The 22,872-nt window shown below is 47.1% G+C and overlaps 1 protein-coding gene across 8 annotated transcripts in view; it reads right to left on the bottom strand.

The window, feature by feature from the left end:
• The window catches only part of RPS6KA2 (ribosomal protein S6 kinase A2), a 356,893-nt gene that overhangs the window by 76,619 nt on the left and 257,402 nt on the right, over positions 1-22,872 (bottom strand). For 7 of the 8 annotated variants that reach the window (XM_032650885.1, XM_032650889.1, XM_032650891.1 and 4 more), the window contains 2 exons: positions 11,780-11,896; positions 6,173-6,254 (listed from right to left, as the gene is read on the bottom strand). In XM_032650885.1, coding sequence (XP_032506776.1) covers positions 6,173-6,254; positions 11,780-11,896 — 199 coding nt within the window. Of the gene's footprint in view, positions 1-6,172; positions 6,255-11,779; positions 11,897-12,206; positions 12,319-22,872 lie in introns of those variants that run through there. The other variant, XM_032650893.1, reaches the window with a different exon arrangement.

Raw genomic sequence — 22,872 nt, 5'->3', positions numbered from 1 at the left:
GCACACTCCCGCATTCCTTCCTGTATCTGCTGACATTCGAGTGATGGAATCAGAGCTCTACTGAAAGAAAGGATAGAGGAGTGACAGAAACTGGGCTCCAAAGGACAATCCGACAGGCTCAGAAAGCACCGTTCGGGACCATTTGAGTCTTCTCTCCCAGCCAGGCTCTGGCAGTAACCCACACACAGCTGGCCAGAAACACCCGTGAAGTGGCCGTAACGGTCTATTAGTTACTTACTAAACAAACGGTCTATTAGTTACTTACTAAACAAAGAGATTTTGCCAGAATAATATTTTATTCCTTTAGAATCAACAGGACACAACTTCTTTCCTTCAAAGAAAGGAGCATGTATTACCTTTGGGCTTAGAAAGTTGACTTATAAGGAAAACGGCTGAAAAATTAGTTACCAGGCATGAGAACACAGATGAAGTCATTGCGAAGACATATTTCACATAGAAGCTCTCTCCACATCATGGAGCGGTGTTTCAATCCTCACTGAAATGAGAATTCTACACAAGGAGCCATCCTGGGGTGATGTTTGTGGTCCCCAGCAGGTACCAGGCATCCTTGGTCACTAACACGATCACAGGCTCTTCACGTAGTGGGAGGAACCAGGGCTGAACAGAGACGTTAAGTCTTTCTAACCAGATGGCAATTAATGCTCAACCCTCATCCTCGCCGCCCCCCCTGCCCCCCACTTAATCAGACCTAAGCCAAACCTAGACCAGAAGACTCCTAACACACCTCCAATGCCAGTTTTCATGGAGAAAACGACCAGAAATGAATACAGCTGACGGTGAACCTTGTGCCAGCAGCACCTCACGTGCATTGACGGATTTAATCCTCACATCAACAATGCTGTGAGGTAGATACTATGACTGACATCATCTCGTTTAAGTAGGAGGAAACAGAGGCCAGGAGAGGTTCCCCAAGGTGACACAGCCAGTGGAGTCTCAGCCGGATGGGGTCCCAGAGTCCAGTGTCTGTGCTCCCAGCCACCACATCAGGGTCCTCTTGCTGGCAGTACCCTAGAGACACCCGGATACTCATGCCCAGACCGCATCCAGACCAGGGATTCGAGGAGTTGACCCAAAGCGACCCCAGCATTTTGTGGAAGTCCTGCAGGCCATTCCAGCTTGTGGCCCAGGCTGGGAACCACCTTATTAAGGTTTTGCCAGCTCACTAGATGGGGCATATGGAGATCAGGCTTGCTTCACTTGTGGTCTCATGCTTGGGAATACACTGACAGTCTTTTTTGTTTTGTTTTGTTTTTTGCGGTACGCGGGCCTCTCACTGTTGTGGCCTCTCCCGTCGCGGAGCACAGGCTCCGGACGCGCAGGCTCAGCGGCCATGGCTCACGGGCCCAGCCGCTCCGCGGCATGTGGGATCTTCCCGGACCAGGGCACGAACCCGCGTCCCCTGCATCGGCAGGCGGACTCTCAACCACTGCGCCACCAGGGAAGCCCCACGCTGACAGTCTTTTAAACCAAATTCCTCTACAACACAAACTGGGGCGTCACCCTTTGGAATTCATTATGTTTGGAATTCCTTACGTAGAACTGTCACCTGCGATAATTCAGTGTTGAGTCACGAATACAGAAACTTTGTCAATCAGAGACATTGAACACTTTGAAAGGGTCCTCAAGCGACGGGGGCACAAGCAGCGCCATCCATGCTCGCGAGGGGGGCTGCGGGTTAGGCTGGGGGTGGCTCACGCCTGCCTGCTCGTCACACTGTCAGCTGCTTCAGCCGTTGACATTCTCCTTAGAAATGGCGTGCCACCTCTTTAAAGAAAGGCGGGGGCAGGCACCTGACCCCTCCAAACCCATTTAAAGGAGAAACAGAGCTGTCATAGACTATTATCCATTTGCCAAGTTATTTGGAATCCAAATGACGACGACGCTCCCTTCTGTACACGGGACAGCCATCGCGTTTCTGAGAAACCATCCGGAGGCTTGCAGTCATTGCCGTGGGTCCTCTGCCGCCCTCTCCGTTTTCCCCTTTTCAAAGTAATTTCACTATTGAAGTTCCTGGTCTGCACTCCTGAAGGGCACCGCTCTCACCCACATTTCTTTTCTAACCCGTTCTTCTGATTCACTAATGAGCCTGCAAACTGGTGATGCTCTGAGGATGGAGAATGGCTTACGAATATTCGAATCTCTCAGGCTAACAGAATGCAGAGGTGTTGGAGCCAAAACAAATCTAAACAACTGGCTTCTTTCACAAGGGAGGAGAAAAGAAGGTCTAGAAAGCTCAGAAGGCCCCTCGGTGGCTCAGAGACCTGGCCTCCGTGCTGGACGTCCTTGGTCCTCCTATCGTGGGTCCAAGCACCACCTCACACAAAGGACTGTTTTGTAAATCTTCTATATCTTCTCTTAGGGAAATAAGTTCTGATTGCACTTCTGGGGAAAAAAATCTGTTCTTTAGTGATGGACCATTTTGAAAAGCTAAAATAGTAGATGATACAAAATAACGTTTGGTTCAAAAGCTGGCTTTTAAAGGAGCACTCGGAAGTGGGAAACTTTTCTGACTTCACGCGTCTAAGTTTTACGCTTATATGGCTCACTCTCACAACGTAAAAATGATTTTACATAGTCAAGCGTATTGTTCTGGAATACTACACAAAAAACTATATTATACAAAGTCAAACATGTTCTATGTTTGTTGAAAAGTTGAAATATAGAACGCAGAGAAGAAAATAAAAGCTCCCAATAATCCTATGAGTGTTTTCGTTTTGGCATATTTCCTACATGCATGACATATATTCAATATTCGTACACACCTGTACACGTGGAGGCATGCGTGCATTTAACAACATCACTGTCGTTCTGTAACCCAGTTTTATATCCCGCCTAATCCATGTAACCTTGTATCAGGAGCACTTTCTCAAGGACACTGGATCGGATCATAAACAACTGTGGAGACTTGCGTTCCCGTGGAAGCTGAGATCACCGAGATGAGTGTTTGCACACGCGCTAAGAGGTCAAGGCTGAGGCCGATGGACGGGCTGAACAAGGGCAGCGCCGGCCCAGCTCCTGGCTCTCTCTCACGCCTCCAGAGCAGGGTGAACACACAAGTTCCCCCACGGTTCCAATTTCTCTCCCACTTCTCCCTCTTCCTCCTTTGGGGGCAGGAGAGGGTGAGATGGTATTTGATGGGAAAGAAGGAACAGTTACAACTTGAGGAGAAAGGGGACAATTTAAGGGCACTGAGCACGTGCTGGTGAGGTTATCAGATGTGCTGATGGAAGGTGAGATGGGCGGGGGATCTCACCAGGAACAATCTGGTCAGAGGATGAGCTGACATGGCTTCTGCTTCGACCTGCCTCGTCTTCAACCACAGGGAGCTGCCCGCTCTGTGTCTGAGAGAGTAAACCTCCATGCTTTGAGGATGAAAGAGTGGGTTTTAGCAAATGGCCATGTTACGTACCAGCTGTTCATTTGAAAAATAACAGCTTTACTGAGATATAATTCACGTACCACTCAATCCACCCAACGTGCACAAATTGATGGTTTTTGGAATATTCAGAGTTGTGCAACCATCACCACAGTCAATTAGAAAACATTTTCATCACCCTCAAAAGAAACCCCATAGTCATTAAGCCACCCCATCTCCCTAACGCCCCAGGCCCCGGCAGCCACTCATCTACTTTCCGTCTCTGTGGATTCTCCTCTTCTGGATTTTCACATAAATGGAGCCCTACAATATGGGAGACTTTGGGACTGGCTTCTTTTTACCCAGCATAATGTTTTCAAGGCTCCTCCAGGCTGTGGCATGCATCAATATTTCATTTCTTTTTATTGCCAAATAATATTCCGCTGTATGGATGTACCATACTTTATCCATGAGTTCTTGGATATTTGGGGGTTTTCCACTTTTTGGCTACTGTGAATTAGCTAGTGCTGCTATGAACATTCATGTACAAGTTTTTGTGTAGATGTATGTTTTCGCTTCTCTTGGTTACACCTAGGCTAGAATAGTTGCGTCATGTGGTAACTATTTAACTTTTGAGGCAGTGCCAGAGAAGCTGTTCACTTTTTTAGACAGTCCGATGATCTTGAACTAACATGTTTAATTTGATTTTCTATTGCTATGGAACTACTGTTTAGTGAAGAGATTATTTTATTCAAAGTTGGGGATAGAAAGTCAAAACCTGCTTTGTTTCCTATACATCTTTTAACGAACAATTCTTTAAAATTATATTATTATGAGGATCTTGGACTATTTGGCCACGATCAATCGACAAACAATTTTAGAAATATTATTATAGCTACAATTAAAAAACGTTCACTATAAATAGCACGGTTTAAATTATGTTGCTGAATTTAAAACTCCAGTGTCAACAATAAACTATAAAACCAAAACTATATCATAGAACCCAAAACTTTTGTGTACGGAAGAATTACTGGGACAGTTTGTTAGAAAACTCAAATTCTAGGCTCTGCCCCAAGAGATTACGATCCAGTAGGCCAGAAGTGGGGCCTTGGGATCTATTTTTAACAACTTTCCCCAAACACACATAGGTGATTCTGATGTAGGCTCCAGTCTGGCCAAAGTGGGCAGTTTTTGTATTTTCTTTCATGGGTTGTGCTGACAGTGTCAACTTGATTGCTGTTTTCTATAGAAATATTTACCCATCCTTTAAGAATTGTCTCGCTCACCTTCTAAATCCTTTTTTTTTTTTTTTTTTTTTTTCAGTATGCGGGCCTCTCACTGTTGTGGCCTCTCCCGTTGCGGAGCACAGGCTCTGGACACGCAGGCTCAGCAGCCGTGGCTCACGGGCCCAGCCGCTCCGCGGCATGTGCGATCTTCCCAGACCGGGGCACGAACCCGTGTCCCCTGCATCGGCAGGCGGACTCTCAACCACTGCACCACCAGGGAAGCCCTCTAAATCCTTTTTGAATGGCCTCATGTGGAAGAACTCTTTCTTCCTTTGTATCTAAAATGTTTAGGTCTATATATATTTGGTCTATGCATTTATTGTTCTATATTATTGGTTCTGTGTGGTTCAAAATATATCTTATTTACCAGCTAGACAGTAAGTGACCTGAAGGCAGAGAATGACATATTTTTGTGCTGTCCCCTGCATGTAGGTGCTGAGGACATTGTGATATAAGACCTACAAATTCAAGAGCTGCCTTGACATCTCTGAGTTTCATGGGCCCCAAAGGCTTAACCACGAGTTCCCCTGCCCTTGACAGATATGCCCCCCACCTAGCAGGAAAGACTCCCTACCCTGCTGGTTCCCTATAAGCCAGACCAGCTGTACCCCATCTGGTCTTTAACCTAACATGTTCAGTTCCCTGCCAGCCCACAGAACTATTCAAACAAGCCCATCACCTCTTCCCTGGAACCAGGGGCCACCCCACCCTCTTGTTACTACAAAGCCTGCATCTCACAGTCCCTGCAGCTCACTCTGCTTCTGTGCAGCCCCTCGTGGCCCAGCATGCTGTGCAGTGCCCTCCCCCCCCAGTGATGAGTATAGGTGACTGATAAACTGTCGTCTCACCTGCCCAGGCCAGGTGTTGTGTGCCCAGCCTCTAGCACTATTTAGGACACGGGTCCCTCCCTCACCAGTGGGTGAACAGGAGGTGGTCAGAGCTGACGTAGTTGGTGCTCAGCTGTACGTACTGCTGGCTAAATGACCCTGAGCTTAGAATAGAGATTTTAGATAATAGCTTACCTTGACCTGAGTTATGTGTGTACACTTCTCTGGAGGGGAGGAGTATAGAAGCAGGGAATCAGGTGTTGGACTGAATTTCTAAAACCCAGTCCGGGGGAAGAAAGGGAAATAATACAGCCGTGAATCACATTTTGTTTAAAACTGAGCAATCCAGTCTGAAGGATGAATTTAAGCTGATTTGTTGCCCAATGCAGCCAAAACAACCTCTCTTGCTTTCCTCCTCAGTGCTCTTTTCCCCAAATGGTACGTTACAGCAGAGCATATGTGGAGGATGGTATTTACACAATATGGCCTTCCCTCTGAAGATGGTGGAAATTGTGCAGGGCTCTGTTAAACACTCAGGAGCACGCCTGTATTGTGTATTATCCATCAGAGAGTAACACGTCGACATACAGAAATCATGCAACACTAAACGGAATGTCTCTTTCCCCCAGTAACAAGCAGAGGATAAACCACAGTTACGTGTCTCCCCCTCTGTGACCTCTCACCTTTCAAGGTGGCCTTCTTCAGAACCTTCATTGCGTAGAGCTGTCCAGCATCCGATCCCTTGACCTTCCTCACCAGGAACACCTGGTGAGAAAGAGAACACAGAACACCTGCAGTTGATATGACTGTAAATTCATTTTCCTTATTTGATTTGACACGGGGATACACAGGGAGTTTAGGAAACTCCAATAAAATAAATACACTGTAGGAAAAACCTAAATGTAAAATCTTCTCCAACATCTGGGATGTCAGGAAAAGTTCATCTAATTTATTACAACCCTGTGAGGAGCCGTGTTACGTGTTCGTATGAAGAATCACATTTGTTTTCGGCACCACTCACTTTCTACGAAACATTTTATATCAGAAGGAATAGCACCCTCCTTTGAAAAAAAGACCAGTTGTTTAGAAAAACAAACACCATTCAGAAGTTTTCAGGGAGGTCATTTGGTTTATTGTAAATACGCCCTGTAAATCCCCAAGGCGAAGGCCACCCTGAGAGTCACTGCCAACCACACAGGACACTCTGACTCTCAAGATGAGCTAGGCTCTCTTATTTTGATTTTTCTTCACCCAAATTTCAGCTTTGAGTAGCTTAAGTTTAGAGTTGGAGCTGGTTTCTAAATGGCTCTTACATAATCTCATGTGGACACATCTGCTGGGATACATTGTGACGTGTATCGTGGAGGAAAAGACAATTGTTTGAGAGGCTGAGCTAAAAAGACACATTCATAGTTGTTGAACAAAATTAGTAAAAAACCAACCAACCAACCTGGGGTATCCGTTACGAACAGAACACCTTCCACGCAGATGAAACAACAGTATTTGCTTTTCCTAACAGTATTTACCAATAGATGCAAAAATCTGCTATCGTGACAGAGACGCGGGTGCAGATGACATGTGTGTCCAGAAAGCACAGGTGCTGCCCGCGTGTGTGCTTGGAGCTCCACCGCGTGCAGTCGCCACGGATCGCGTTCAAACCACAGGGGCTGCAGGACGGAGTGATCTACCCACCGTACTGCAGTGAAGACGACTCATTACCCCAAGACGAGGCATTCGTCATGGGAACGCTAGTGACAAGAGTAAACCCCCTCTTTCAAAACGAGGGGACAACGGAGAAAAATGAGGACAGGTATATGCAGGATGTGCATTCAGGGAATACCCAGAGTCGGTCTTCTCTTTCCCCCTTTTCATTCCTTTCTCCGCCTCTTCCCCACAATATAAGGGGGGTCCGTAGGAACTCACACATGAATATGTATATGAGGTACATGCGTGGATTCAGAAGTAGGGAAGACTGTCCACTCAAGTCCACACGGAAGGCCGTGCTCACATGGCATCTGACCATGATGGTTTAGTTTCAAGGATGCAAATCTTGCATGGATCGCTTCTCATGAACCTGTTTTCTTTTACTGCAACTCAGGTCTTATTAATAAAAATGAGATGATGGATAATAATGGCTATCTATATTCATCTGTTTTAAAAAGGAGTTCTACTTTGATTTTCAAAAGAACAGGAAAAGAAACTCCACACTACCAATATTTGTCAGGCTCCTGCCACACGCCAGGTCCTGCAAGAAACGCCCTACAGCAAGCAGAGCACCCAACAGGAGACAAACGCATTTCGAGAGAAACAACAAAAATACGGTAACAATTGACTTAAAAGTGGATTTAATACGAGTGAAGAGCTTGTCTCTGTCTGCCCGGGGAGAGCCCTCCCGTCCGAGGCATCCCGTACCTCTCGCCTCTTCATCCTAACGTGATTCAGGAACACATTCTAATGTAGTGAGATAAGTTCCCAAACGACTGGACAATTTCAGCAAAGACAGCTGCCGAATCTCTAACACTTAACCCAGGGGACCTTTCATGTGCTCCCGCGTTTTATTTTTAGAGCTGCTTCTTCAGAAGCTCAGCCGAGACTCTGCAAAGCCCTTCCGTGAGCACACGTGGCGACAGATGCCGTGTCACCCGCAGCTGCCCTAGTCTCCATGTATTACCGCGATCAGCCAAATCACTACCTCATTCTCTGAGCGAGATTTTCAACTCTGTCTCAGAACTGGAACCTGGCAACTGGTCTGCAGCGTCCCCTCAACACACGAGCCTGGCAACTGGTCTGCAGTGTCCTCCCAGCGCACGACCCAAGTGGATGGCGGCTGTGCGCTTCCAGAGGACGCCAGGGTACCAAACTTCCCCCCAGAGGAAGACATTTACAGATAGTCACAGGGGAGCAAGGACGTTTCTCATTGGGGTTTGATCCCACCTCAGAATGCGGTATCACAATCCGGTCCTTATCTGCCTGGGGAGACCGAGGGGCGGGTGACGAGCCAGGGAGGGGGCAAAGGCTTTGTTTCCACCTTCCTTGAAGGTCTCGGGGAACATCTGGGCAGAGCCACACATTTTAACACTCGGACACCCTCTGCCCCATTCCTCAGAGTGTTTCACTGCCTTCCCACCGTCTGCTTGGCCGTTAAGGATAGGCTGTCTTCCTCTGGTCCCAAGCACTACCGACCCCCTGCTCTCCGGCCATCACTGAAATAATCATGGTCTGACCAAATTACTAATGGCCGGAAACTGTCCCCATTATTCCCAGCAAATTCCTCCGGCAAACGGGCTACTTGGCTCCCTGGGCTCTGCAGGGTGGAGCGTGGGGATGGCAGTGCACGCTGCCCCTTGTGTGGTCCCGTCTGGCCGCCAGCCTCAAACATCCCTGTGACAGACCCTAAGCCTAAGCCGGCCCCCCCTTGGGGTTGAGCGCTGCTCCTTTCCAGCAACGATCTTCCGGCTGCACAAGGGGAGAGCGGGGGCTGACGAAGGGGAGTGAAGGGTGCGGACGGAGGACAGTCACTTGGGCGATTCCCAGCAGCAGCGTGCGGCCAGCAGCAGGCACGAGCGAGGAGGTCTTGGTGGCATTTTATCCATTTCCGCGTCTCCAACAGCTGCAGTCACTGAAGGGGTGAGACAAAGAACACAGGGACCCGGTGGGGGGCGAACGTGAGCCCGGAGCCCAGGTTCACGCCAGCTCCCTACGCTCTGGAGTCTCTGCAAGAGACGTCTGTGTAACAGGAGCTTCCTCCAGGATGCAAACACGTAGTCGTGCCCTTCTTCTCTCTTACCGAGAGCAAAAGGAAGATACTCCTGCATAAGGACATGTGATTTCCATTTAGAGATGAAGAATAAAATAATATGGGCAGTAGGACACATGGATTTCCCCCTCTTGTCGTTAGTTTGGCTTTTATAAAACATTCATAACAAATACTGCTGTGTGGACACATAAGATTTGTCATCGTGGTTCTCTAGTGCCCACCGTTCACAGGGGATGTCTGGGTGGAGCTTTCCAGAGCCCTGTTGGGTCGGCACAGCAGCCTCGTCCACCGGGAACCCTGAATCTCACCTCCAGTGTCCACGACGGTCCTGATCCGGTGACCAGGCCCAACACACAGGCAGTGGTTGAGCTCGTGAGTCAGTAGTTAATGGAGGTTAAACATCTGTAGGCGTTGCCACTGCCTCTTCCTTTTATTTCTCTTCACTTACTTATTTTACTTTTAATCTCTTAATTTATCTGTTTATTTATTAATATCAGAAGATATTAATCTTTTAAACTTTACTTTTTTATGCCTCATACAATGATGGCTGGGAAGGAAAAGTGTGGAGTGTTACGAAGCTTATCGTTCCAAGGGGATTCCGCCCAGCACCAGGATTTCACTGGTTTCCCAAAGAATTTTTTTTTTTTTAATCAAAATTGAAATTCAGACTTTGCAGGGAATTGGAAAAAGTCTTTTCTCCTTTCATTTTTAATGCCCAGATCTCTGAGCAGGGCGTCGTCAATGTAGCTTTTGTTCAGCCGAGTTTTGAACGGACAGGCTCGGATCCATTTTCCTTGAGCTCAGAAGGCATTTTCCATCTCTGCTGCTTCCAGACACCCTGGCGGGAGGGCGCTCGGTGAAATCAGGGTCCTGCAATAGGCCGGGGTATCAGCCAGTGCCCACCCATCAACCCTGGGCCCCGCCTGCGAGGTGGGTCCCCATCTCCATCACTGGGGACAGAGGTGATTCAGCTGCACTGGTCCCGCGTGTCCTCAAGAAACAACTTGTGGGCAGCGTCTCTGAAAGGGAGCAAGGGGCACCTTGCTCGTCCCTATTTCCACGTCATGGTTCTTAGAGAAAGACTTATGCCGCTTCATCTTTTTCCAACATTTCTAATTAATGGGAAGACAGTCCATTACCACATAAATAGGTGTTACTATGTCACTATGTTTTAGTAACAGCTTTTTACCCTGAGAGCCTGAAATCTTCATTTCCCTACTTTCATAAATGCCTTATAAACCGTATGAAATAGCCATTTTTGGAGGCCACAACACTTTGAACACTGGTAATTTCATATGGTTCAAACGAACATGTCTGTAGATACATTAGTATAAACACATGTTCCATACCACATTGTGTAGAAAAGAAAAAATAAAATAAAAAAAACATTCTACCTTTTAAGAATGGCAAAAGAGAGGTTTCACAATCAAATTTTCGTGGTCTGTAAGAGATTATCTAGAACATCACTAACAAACTATTAATCCTACATGAAATCGACATGCGCTGGATTTCATCTTGGCACAAAGTCCTATGAAGACTGGGGAAATTTGGTGAATGTCCACATACCACATATACAAAAATAGTTACTTTAAAAAGCCAGGACTCTGTTCTGCTTAAACTCTAGGAAAGGTTGGCTTCATGGTTTACCTCAGGCCCTCATGTTCTAGAAATCTTAAGTCTGTATAATTTCTAACAGTTACACCAAGGACGTAGAGATATTAGCACTGCCCTGGAATAATTCACTTGTCCTCGTGAAAGATGTATTGACATGGTGCTGTATGTGGACGTGGCCCTATATAAAGAGACAACTATTTCTCATTTCCTGAGAGAAATCAGTTCTCATTTTAATTTGAAGGTGAAAAAGAAAGGAAACGAAAAATTCTAGTACACAGGTTCATCGTAGACGATTGCTAGACGTCTAGGAGTCATGTCTTATTTAATCCATAGAATAATTACAGAAAGTAGTTCACATGATGTCCCTTTCATAGACGGGGAAACTGAGGCTTGGACAGGCAAAGTATCTGCACAGTTTACACGGAGGGTGAGGGGAGCCAGCCTGCAGTCCCAGCCTCTTTGACTCCTTGGTGACGGTCACATGAACCGGTCCCGAAGGGCACCACCTTCTCTGTTCCTTTCTTCCTTGTTCTCCTACTTTTTCCTTCTTTTTGAGAAATACTTGTGGGGTATGCACTTCTAAAGATGCATGGTTCAAGTTCAAGGACCCTAGCCAGCACGGTGATACACTAAAGGCCCACGGAAGCTACAGGAGAGGGAAGGTGTGTGGTGTCCCTAAGCTCAGCTCCATGGTCACGGGCTTCAGGCAAACCGAGGCCCCAGCTCCAGCCACCACGGGACCCACCACGTGGGCGCTGCCTGTACTTCTCATTCCCTCAGCTTGGGGCCACCTCTCCCTTGGGCTCGGGAGGCACCTCTGCCGTCTCCTTCACCAGACATTCAAGTGCTTCGCCCTGACGGGCGGGACCAGCGCCAGTGGAATGAGACCCGCTTGGAGGGAACCATGGACCTAACTTACCTTTCCATAGGACCCTTGTCCCAAAACTTTTAACAGTTCAAACTGGGAAGGGTCGGCCTTTTCAAAGCCTGCTTTCACATGATGACTGATGTCAATCTCCTTCACGATGCCCTCTTCCTGCAAGAGAAAAATGACAAAAATACAAATCAAGGGGTTCCTCTGGATTCGTCCTCTGAAGTTACAACAAGTCAGGTACGTTATGGATTTTCAGGATAGGAGTTTAAAGCAGTAACACCACAGAGCTTTACAAAATCAACTTGCTTATTTATACCAAGGATTCCGTTTGTGAGCCTGTAACTGTTTCCTTTCCCCATGGAGTTGTGTCATGTTGTCTTACCAATATCTCAGTGAAATCCATTCTGCTTCTTAACAGTTTGGGCAAAATTTTGGACAGGGAGGAATGTGGGAACCATGGAACAAAACGAACCTCTGAGAACCTGTCTTAACGTCTACACTGCTGTGGTCAAAAAGGTTATCAGGGGCTTCCCTGGTGGCGCAGTGGTTGAGTGTCTGCCTGCCGACGCAGGGGACGCGGGTTCGTGCCCCGGTCCGGGAAGATCCCACGTGCCGCAGAGCGGCTGGGCCCGTGAGCCATGGCCGCTGAGCCTGCGCGTCCGGAGCCTGTGCTCCGCAACGGGAGAGGCCACAACAGTGAGAGGCCCGCCTACCGCAAAAAAAAAAAAAGGTCACCAATAGGGATCCACAGGCAGAAGTCGTCTGTGAATGCAGATTTTTTTTCTCCTCCTTCTTATAATTCTACTCGCCCTTATATTTTTGCCAGAGCTAATGCAAAGAATGATTCATTGCCATCCCAGAGCTTATATTTCAGAAGAAGCAGTCAGATAGGATTTTCTGCCAGTCCAGAAGCCTTCCCAGTAGGAAAAAAAAGCCCTTGATCTTTAAATTAAAACACTGGCAGAAATCACTACAAATTCTCATCAGAGAACTACCTGTCCCCAGAGACATACTACTTCAACTGTAAGGGGGTATGCCACCTATCCACCACCAGCTATTTGACATGGAAAAACTGTAAAGTAGGTGTTTTTCTGTGGGGAGGTGCATGAGGTCACTCAACCTGCTGTGACCCCCTCGGCAGGCAGGTGACCCAGCTCCTGCAGTGCAGCATCCCCGGAGGGGTCCGTGCCCCGGACCCCAGGATTCCCGCCCAGGGCCCCGCGTCACCCCTCCTGTGAACAAGCAGCCCAGCACCCAGGCCATCAGGTCTCCCCAGCCCAGCGCATCCCACCAACACGTCAGCATTCACCTTCCTGAGTCATCACTGCCTGAACATTTCGACTCAAAGGCTTAGAAGCAGATCTCTCTTAACATTGCATTTCGTGTAGATTCTTGCTGTCCAAGTACTTACAGCAAACGCACTCAAGGCACGTACCTAACCTCCTCCTCGGGAAGGGCGTTAAAACCTCAGGCTGCTCCCTGATAATGCTACAATGCAGTTAATGTCCCATTTAAGACCAGTACGGTCTAGAACAGCAAAGACTCTCAACTACCCATAGAAAAAGGAACCAAGAGTTTCACATTTTAGATTTTAGAGTTCTGCATTCATAGTGACATTTTGGCTTGAACTTGCTTGAGATATTTTGTTTTCCTCTTTCCCAAGGATTAAAAAAAAAAAGAAAGAAAGAAAGAAAAAAAAGAGAAAAGGTCTGGAATCCAATGCTGATTGCTGTGTGCACAGGAAACACCCAGATGGGAGCACGGGGAACGTGCCCGGGCCTGTCTGCTTCTAACTGTTTCCAGACTGGACAGTGATATTTTCTGAATCATTTTGTGACTACTGCCTTAAAGGGCAACCAGATATAAAATAGTGTCTGTGCTTCATTTTGAAATAAATGCCTTTTCCCTTTTATGAGGCAGGTCATTTTTTCTAGAATTCTATGTGGATTTTAATGCCATTCCCTTAAGAAAATAAAGTCTGTTCCCTCTACATATAGCACTGAAAATTTGGTTTGTAGCATAACTCCTATGAAAGAGTATTTTTTTAAATAACTTGAGAGATCTGTGGGGAGAACCTGGTGTCATGGTCAGGCCCTTGCTCTGTAAGCAAGGATTTCAAAAATGTTCTAATGCGAGAGAGAAAAACTAGAGAAATGACATCAACATAGGACAAAATAATTTATGACAGTGAATTTTAGACTCCCTGTTGAAATTCTGACAGATGGAGGAAATTCCTGTGCAGGTATTAGAGACACAGGGGCAGTGATGGAAACGGCCGGAGGGGACCCGTCGCGGTGCCCTCCGTGCTCTGCCCGCACGGAAGTCACCCTGGAAGGTAACTTCCTCTGTTCTGAATCATCCGCTTTTCATGTCATTAAAGGGAGAATATTTACGAAAAGTAAACACAGATTAAAAGTTGTGAAATATTCAATGTTCATTACAGCTCTATTTACAATAGCCAGGATATGGAAGCAACCTAAGTGTCCATCAACAGATGAATGGATAAAGAAGATGTGGCACATATATACAATGGAATATTACTCAGTCATAAAAAGAAACGAAACTGAGTTATTTGTAGTGAGGTGGATGGACCTAGAGTCTGTCACACAGAGTGAAGTAAGTCAGAAAGAGAAAAACAAATACCATACGCTAACACATATATATGGAATCTAAAAAAAAAAAAGGTTCTTATGAACCTAGGGGCAGGACAGGAATAAAGACGCAGACGTAGAGAATGGACTTGAGGACACGGGGAGGGGGAAGGGTAAGCTGTGACAAAGTGAGAGAGTGGCATGGACATATATATCCACCAAATGTAAAATAGAGAGCTAGTGGGAAGCAGCCGCATAGCATAGGGAGATCAGCTCGGTGGTTTGTGACCACCTAGAGGGGTGGAATAGGGAGGGAGGGAGGGAGACACAAGAAGGAGGGGATATGGGGATATATGTATATGTATAGCCGATTCATTTTGCTAAACAGCAGAAACTAACACACCATTGTAAAGCAATTATACTCCCATAAAGAGGTTAAAAAACAAGTTGTGAAATATTAATGACAAAGACGTAGAAAATAAGAATCGGGCAAGCGTCAGCTTTGTCTCCAAAAAAGGGGGACAAGGTCATTCTAGAAATCACTGATTTGCATGAAGAATATCATTTCTCAGAAAGAGCAAAGAATAAGTTATTAAACGGGTGACTCGTGAAAGTGCAGAAAAGAACAAGGAAATCACCGAAACTCTGACTCGCTCTGAGCAAGTCCTGCCAGGCTAACCCCGTCCCACTCCGGGCGCTGTTAACGCAGCGGTGGCCCGAGAACTGCAGCCTGGCTTTCCGGGGTCCCGCCGGGAGCTCAGGTCAGCAGAGGCCGACATCTCGAGGCATCTCCCATCAGGGCACCACGGCTCCCTCTTCTAGAGCCCAAAACAGGACGTCCTCGCCAGGGAATGACATCTTGTTCTGGAGGCTGTGGCCGTGGTGCCCCTGCATCAGAACCACCAGGGAACTCGTTAAAAATGCAGATTCCAGGCCCAGGGCGGGACTACGGAGCCTGGAATCTCTGCGAAGGACGGGGCTTCACCTCAAGCCCCACTCCCCGCCCTGCAGGGTGGTTCCCTGCAGCACACAAACAGGCTGTCCTGTCCGCATGCTTCTCAGGAAACACAGACTGCGTGGTCCCACCGCCGCCCACCAGCTCTTTGAAGGGATTTCCACACTCGCTGCCCCACCTCCCTCCTCTCCTCTCTCACACCCACTGCCACCCACTCTCTTCACCTCATCAAGTCATCAAAACCCTCCACTGGGGCTCAACCCAGGGGTCAGACCTCAGAGTCCACGCACTGGGCACCATCCATCACCCCATCTTCCTCGAAACGCTTCCCTCACTTAGATTCCGGGACATCACACCCCTCGGGTCTCCCGACACCCCCTCTCTCCCGTCTCCTTATCTCCCTGTCTCCCAACATCCCCTGGACCCCGGCTCTTCTTCCCCGTCATCACCCCCTCGGGACCTAGTCCTGCCTCGGGGCTTTGTGTTACCATCTGAACACCGACAGCTCTCAGGTCTGGACCTGCCCCCAGAACTCCAGACGTGAGGCTCATCCCAGGTGAGGTCCTGAGTGTGCGCGTGAGGTCGGGGAGACCTCGGGGGCCGGGAGCCTCCCGGGGCCTCTGCTACATGCGGGCGGGGGAGAGGGCTACGGGGCAAACCTGGCATTTGTTGCTGGCCCTCTGCCCTGTCAGCTGCTCTGACCTGGGGCCTGGCCTCTGAGTACTCCTACCACTTCCCAGCTCAACGATGCATTTAACTGTTTAAAAGAGATATTTTATCCATACTTTCAACTGTTTTTAGACAGAGGGCTCACCACACCTAGCCCACCGTACTGCTAGGAACAAAGTTCAGAAATGCTTTGAAAGTAGAGAGAAGTCACCAAGTAGCTCATCTGTCTATTTGTGAAGACAGGGGACCCTTGAAAAGTCCCTTGGGGAGGCGCACCCCACCCCCAGTAAAGCGTCCAGAATCAACGACACAGGCCGTTCACTACAAAGACCCCCGAGGAGACGGCTGTGCACACACTATAACACAAGGCAGAAGGACCAGGCGTGAGCCTCAGACTCAGAGCCAGAAGGAACCTCCTCCTTCTAGGCAGGTCCGGTGGCTTCTCCAAGGGAACCCAGGGGCCGAGCCGCAAGCGGATCCCGACCTCCCGGGGCCCAGATGGGATGCAGGCTCCGGGCAGCGCGGCTTCCTCTCCCACCCGCCCGAGGAAGCTTCTGAGACGCAGTGGCTCATGCACTGCACACTCTTCTCTGCTCTTTAAATTGCCCTTCACGCGTCTCTGCCAATGCGTCTGCTCCCGCTGGCGTGAGCAAATGTGAGATGGAGTTACAGGACCAGCTGCACTGCTCCAATCGGTTCCTCGGGAAACTATTTCTGCTCAAAGTTTCCAGGCCGTTTCCAAAGGGCTAAATATAAGCTAAGGCATTTAGGATGGCGACACTTCCCCGACGAGAGAACAGGGACGGCCCACTGAAGAAAAACAAAACCCTGCGTGAAGGCACAGGAGCAAGGGAACGAGACAGGAAAATGCTGGAGGAAGCCAGAGGCCGGGGGCAGCGGCTCTGAGACTCAGGAGAAGGACGAAGCACAGAGCGGTGGCCCCTGGGCCTGAACCGCAGACCCACCTGGTGCAACGCCCGCCTGGATGCTGCAACTCCCCGACGGAAAGATCGTACAGTGCACACAGGGCACTCTTCTCACGCATCTTGGAATGGCGTTTTCCCTTTTTTTTTAACCAAAGAAAGTGACCCAGCCCCCAGGGCAGTCACGGCAGTAACACACACAGGGACAACCAGCCAGGCGTGTCCGCCTTCAGAAAGAAACCTTGAGCTGCTTCTGAAGCCCCTCAGGGACTGAACTGGGCCGAACTTGGGACTCAGACATCACAGCAGGGGGAAGTGAAGAAACTCAGAGGAGAGGGGAGGAGAAACAACCAAGACACGTCTCATTTTTATTCTCTGCCTTTTCCTTCCCATCCAGACTTTTGCCCTCCACCTCCCTTTTATTAATTTTGTTATTAAAGGCAAGGTGGACTTTTCCCTCTGTTTTTAAATGAAAGTGCCACCCCTCACGGCTTCTGTCTTTCTTTGCCCTCGTTGCCTGTCGCTCCCTCAAATTATCTCCCCTTCCATCCTTCTGAAAGCCTCTCCGTCTGCTGGTATTTTTATAAGTCACAGTCTATGCAAATTGGACGCCCTGGAAGCTGTGATTATAGCGGTGACGGGCAGACAGAGCCGCGTTCCTGCAGGGGCCTCCTTGCACAGAGAGAGGAAGACACAGGCGCCCACAACACACGCGCTGCAGGCTCCCAGGTTCTGACACCTCGACGTCCCTCAGGTGGGTTAGTTCTAGTAAGTTCCATCAATCCTTGAGCCCCCGGAGAAAGCAACGCTCTGTGGAACATGAGCTGTGAAGTGACAGAGGCCCTGGAACCTGGGTGTGGTGTTTCAGGCGCAGGTTCTAGATGCGGCCATGGACAATTTCCATCTCACCTGGAAAGCCACCTTCAAGGACGTGCTTTGTAAAGAGTCACTTTGCACACGGATGAGGAAGTCATTATCTGCATTTGTCAAGAGGCACTGAGGAATCGCCAAAGGGCCTCAAAACTGTGGATGGAAACGTATGTCGCTATAGGTCCCGAAGCAGAGAAGTTTCCTTACGGAACACACAGCTCTGTACGGGGACAGTGTCTGTCCTGGGGCAGCGGGATGTGTGCTGACGGGGCTAAGTCTTTATTCTTTAGTACAACTTTAAAAATAGTGTCGAGTAAAGAGGGTGATAAAATGATACCAGGCTGCCTGCCTGCCTGCCGTGCACCGAACAGGCAATTATCACCGTTTCCCATCCGTCCACATACTCAGAACATTGTCACTTCGGATCTGAGATGTGTGGTGTGAAAGAGAGAGAAGCTGCACCGAGAGTTGAGAAAAGCTGACAACATGGGCTTGAAATTCCCAAACGAAAAACCTCCGCGACGATCACCCACTACCAGTGTAACTATAGTCTCATCCCAGTGAGATCGACTGGGACCGCTTCACGGTTTTTTCCAGAAAAGGGAAAATTTCACTTATCTGAATATCATCATCTCCAAGACTTAATTATTTACATATTTTCTGACTTGATATCCAATTTTTTTTTTCAAACTCGACATTTCGGTAAATATCTTATCAGAACAAGTTGTTGGTAACTGTGATGTTTCTGACAGAGGTAAGGACATGCTGAGTCAGCTGGTGTCAGGGACTCTGTGCCCGTGGGACGCGTCCCTCCTGCCAGGCTGTTTTCTGTTCCAAGTCTCTGTATCTATTGTCAAGGGAAGGCCCAGCATTCCCCGCTCACAACTGTGCTCTCTCCACAACAGAAACGGGCTGAGCCACCTGTACAGACAGCTGGATGTCAATTCTCACTATTCCATGAGGCCAGCTCGCGCTCCTTCTCTAGTAAAAGGTGACAGACTCATAGGGACACGTAATTAGCGGAGAACATCTACCAGCATCATTACAAAGGTTTCACTTATTTTTCTCTTCAGGTATGAAACCAAAGGTCCTCCAGAACCATCTGTAAGAATTTCTTTGCATTCTAAGCTGGTCGCCAGATGGTAGGTTGCAATGTTCAAAAGGGCAAGAATATTCTCAAAGATAATGTCAAAATTCAACGTCTAGTGGATTGTGTTTTTCTTGCTCTACTGGGAAGAGTATCACTGTACATTTGTGCATGGGGACATTTAAGCCAAAGGTACAAATTGTAACGAAAGTACAGATCCGCCAGCACCCACTGGCACACTAGACATAAACAGTGACTCAAGGGTAAACACCAAACTACAGCAAAAGCTCTGGGCTGTATCCATCCAATCACTCAGACATCCTCTGAAGACTCGGGTACCACAGACCAGTACACTGCACCCTCCTGTCCAGTGAGCAGGCACTGACTGGGCATCTCTAAGCAACACTTATGTGGAGAAGGGCCATTTGGTTTCTGCAAAGAAAACACTGCTAAAGTAACAGGCTTTTTTTAATGGTGCAAAAAACACACAGCAACAGTTACTAAAACTGATCGCTATGATTGGGAAAGTCTGATGCTGGAATGTCTATATTTATAGCCCTTCCTCAAAGTAGAGATCACTTCTTCTTCAAAGAATCCGCCTGCCAGTGCAGGGGACACGGGTTCGAGCCCTGGTCCAGGAAGATCCCACATGCTGCGGAGCATCTAAGCCCGTGCGCCACAACTACTGAGCCTGTGCTCTAGAGCCTGTGAGCCACAACTACTGGGCCCGTGCGCCACAACTACTGAAGCCTGTGCACCTAGAGCCCGTGCTCTGCAACAAGAGAAGCCACCACAATGAGAAGCCCACGCACCACAACCAAGAGTAGCCCCCGCTCGCCGCAACTAGAGAAAGCCCGCACGCAGCAATGAAGACCCAACGCAGCCAAAAATAAAAATAAATAAATGAATAAATTTATTAAAAAAAAAAAGTGACGTTGCAAACATGCACTAGCAAGCATGTCTGTGATCCTCATGAGGGTGGACAAAGCAGAATCCGTGGGGTGTAGATAAGGATGAATTATTCAAACCGGTAACGTCTTAGCAAACGGGAATAACTTGCAAAAGGATCGTAAGCTGCCGCTTGGGTGAGTGGAATGACGGCAACACAGTTTAACATGTGGGCAAGTGCGCAGGATGAGGTCATGTGTTTGGGAAAGCGATGATTGTGCCCTACAAAGAATTTTATATTTTGACAGAGAGTAATCAGTCACAAGGCAGGACAGGACCTAAAAACCACCGAGTCCACGTCTTGGAAAAATATATGCCGCTATGAACAGAAAGCCATTGGTCTTACTGGACAGCTGGGCAGACTGGTGGGCACTGAGCGGGAAGCCTGCTTTCATTCACACACAAATTCCACGGTCACCAAGAGGCACACACGTTCACACCGCCTGACCCAGGGATCTCACTCCTCAGACTTTATCAAAACAATCTGAATATGGAAAGCTGTTCGTTACAATGTTTTTTTTAATGAGGGTGAAGAAATGAGAAACAATTTAAATGTCCAGAAAACAGTGGAAGAATTAAGTAAATGATGACATCCACCAAACGAAATTTTACAAAGGCATTAAAAGTGATTACACCATTTACAGTTGCTCCCAGAATAATGAAATACTTAGGGGAAAAGGAACAAAACACGTACCGTATCTGTGTGCTGAAAATTCCCGAACGCGACTGAAAACAATCAGAGAAGAGGTAAAAAACTGAAGGGACATTCATGTCCACAGATTGGAGGACTCAGTAAAGGGTATAATTCTCCAAACATTGATCTGTAGGCATAACACAATTCCCATCGAAGTCTGAACAAGGCTCTTTGTAGATACAGATAAGCTTACTCTAAAATTTATATGGATTCCATATATATGCAATCACATACAGTATTTGTTTTTCTCTTTCTGACTTACTTCACTCTGAATGACAGTCTCTAGGTCCATCCACCTCACTACAAATAACTCAATTTCGTTCCTCTTTATGGCTGAGTAATATTCCATTGTATATATGTGCCACATCTTCTTTATCCATTCGTCTGTTGATGGACACTTAGGTTGCTTCCATGTCCTGGCTATTGTAAATAGTCCTGCAATGAACATGGGTACATGTCTCTTTTTGAATTATGGTTTCTCAGGGTATATGCCCAGTAGTGGGATTGCTGGGTCATACGGTAGTTCTATTTTAGTATTTTTAAGGAACCTCCATAGGATATATGTATGCATATGGCTGATTCACTTTGTTGTACAACAGAAACTAACACAGCATTGTGAAGCAATTATACTCCGATAAAGATGTACAAAAAAATAAAAATAAAGCTTATATGGAAATGCAAATGACCTAGAATCCCTAAAAACAATTTTCAAAAAGAATAATAAAGTGGGAGGAATCACTCTACTGATGTTAAGGCTTACAACGCAGCTACAGTAATCAAGACGGTGACGTACTGGTGGAAGGACGGACACACAGACTAATGGAACAGAACAGAGAGCCTGGGCATGAACCCATCCCATTCAAATACACCCAACTGATTTTTGAGAGGGTTGAAGAAGAAATTCAGTGGAGGAAGGAGAGTCTTTTCAACAAACGGTGTTGGAGCACTGGAACTCCAAGGCGAAAAAAAACAAAACAAAACAGACCTAAATCCCGTTTTATACAATGAACTGAAAATGGATCACAGACTTAAATGTAAAACATAAAACTATAAAACTTTTAGGAGAAAAGCTTCAGGACCTAGGAATAAGGGGGAAATTCTTAGATATGATCTCCAAAGCATGATCCATCGGTAAATTGAGCTTAATCAATGTTTGAAACTTTTGTTCTGCTAAGACTCTGCTAAGAAGATGAAAAGAGAAGCTATAGCCTGGAAGAAAACACCTGCAAGCCACTTATGCAACAAAGGTCTTGTAGCTATAACAAATAAAAATTCTCAAAACTCAACAGTAAAATAAAACAAATAATCCAGTTAGAAAATGGGTAAAAGAGATAAACAGTCATTTCACCAAAGAAGATATACAAATGGCAAACAAGCACCTGAAAATATATTCAACATCATTAGCCACGAGAGAAAGGCAAATCCACCGTAAGATATCACTACACACCTGTCAGTGGCTAAAACAGAAAATATAGTGATAACATCCAATGCCGGTGAGGATGCAGGGAAACTGGATCTCTCATCCATTGCTGGTGGGAATGGAAAATGGATCAGCTGCTGGAAAACAGTCAGGTAGCTTCTTACAAAATGAAACACGAACTTACCGTACAACCCAGTAATTGCATTCTCGCACATTCATCCCAGAGAAATGAAGAGTACGTTCACGCAAAAACCTGAAGGTGATAGTTCACGGCAGCCTTATACCCAAACAGGAAACAACCCAGACGTCCTCTAACTTAAATGCTAAGCAAACTGGGACACATCGTCGGCGACAATAAAAAGGGACACACTAAGGATACACGCGACACGAGTGTGTCTCCGCAGAATGACGCTGAGTGGAAAAAGCCAATCTCAAAAGACGATATTTATCCTGATGAAACAAAAATCCCTATTTGGAGGCAACACAAGAGGAATGTAAACATGAAACGTTTTCTCTGCCTGTTTGGGCCTCCCTCCCTCCCCTCTAGTTTGCTCTGTGCGTCTGCAGTATACATTAACCAGACCTCCCCAATGGCAGTAATACCAGCTCAGCCATGAAGATCAAGTTTACTCCTCCTGTGTCAGCCATACAACTCCTCAGAAGATAGCATTCCTTCCTCAATCCTGTAAGGGGTCACGATCACCCACCACTAGCCTTGTACGTGCAGACAAGCCTTACGTCCGATGCCAACACGTGGATTCCTTTAAAGATAGTGATGGGTGCTGAGCAGTCTGGTAAAACAACCTGGGGAGATACTGAGCCACACCTAAGGGAAGGTCTTAGCTTAAATACCTATTTATGACCTTATTAATGTTACCAGTTACATTACTTGTATTCTGCCTCTTTTACAAGATTATTGGTTCTTGCATTACCAATTGTGTGACTGAGTCTCGGATAAAAGTAACAATGTTTAGGTGACTT

Source organism: Phocoena sinus, chromosome 12 (assembly GCF_008692025.1).
Source record: "Phocoena sinus isolate mPhoSin1 chromosome 12, mPhoSin1.pri, whole genome shotgun sequence".
Taxonomy (NCBI): domain Eukaryota; kingdom Metazoa; phylum Chordata; class Mammalia; order Artiodactyla; family Phocoenidae; genus Phocoena; species Phocoena sinus.
This window is presented reverse-complemented; position numbering and strand designations above follow the sequence as displayed.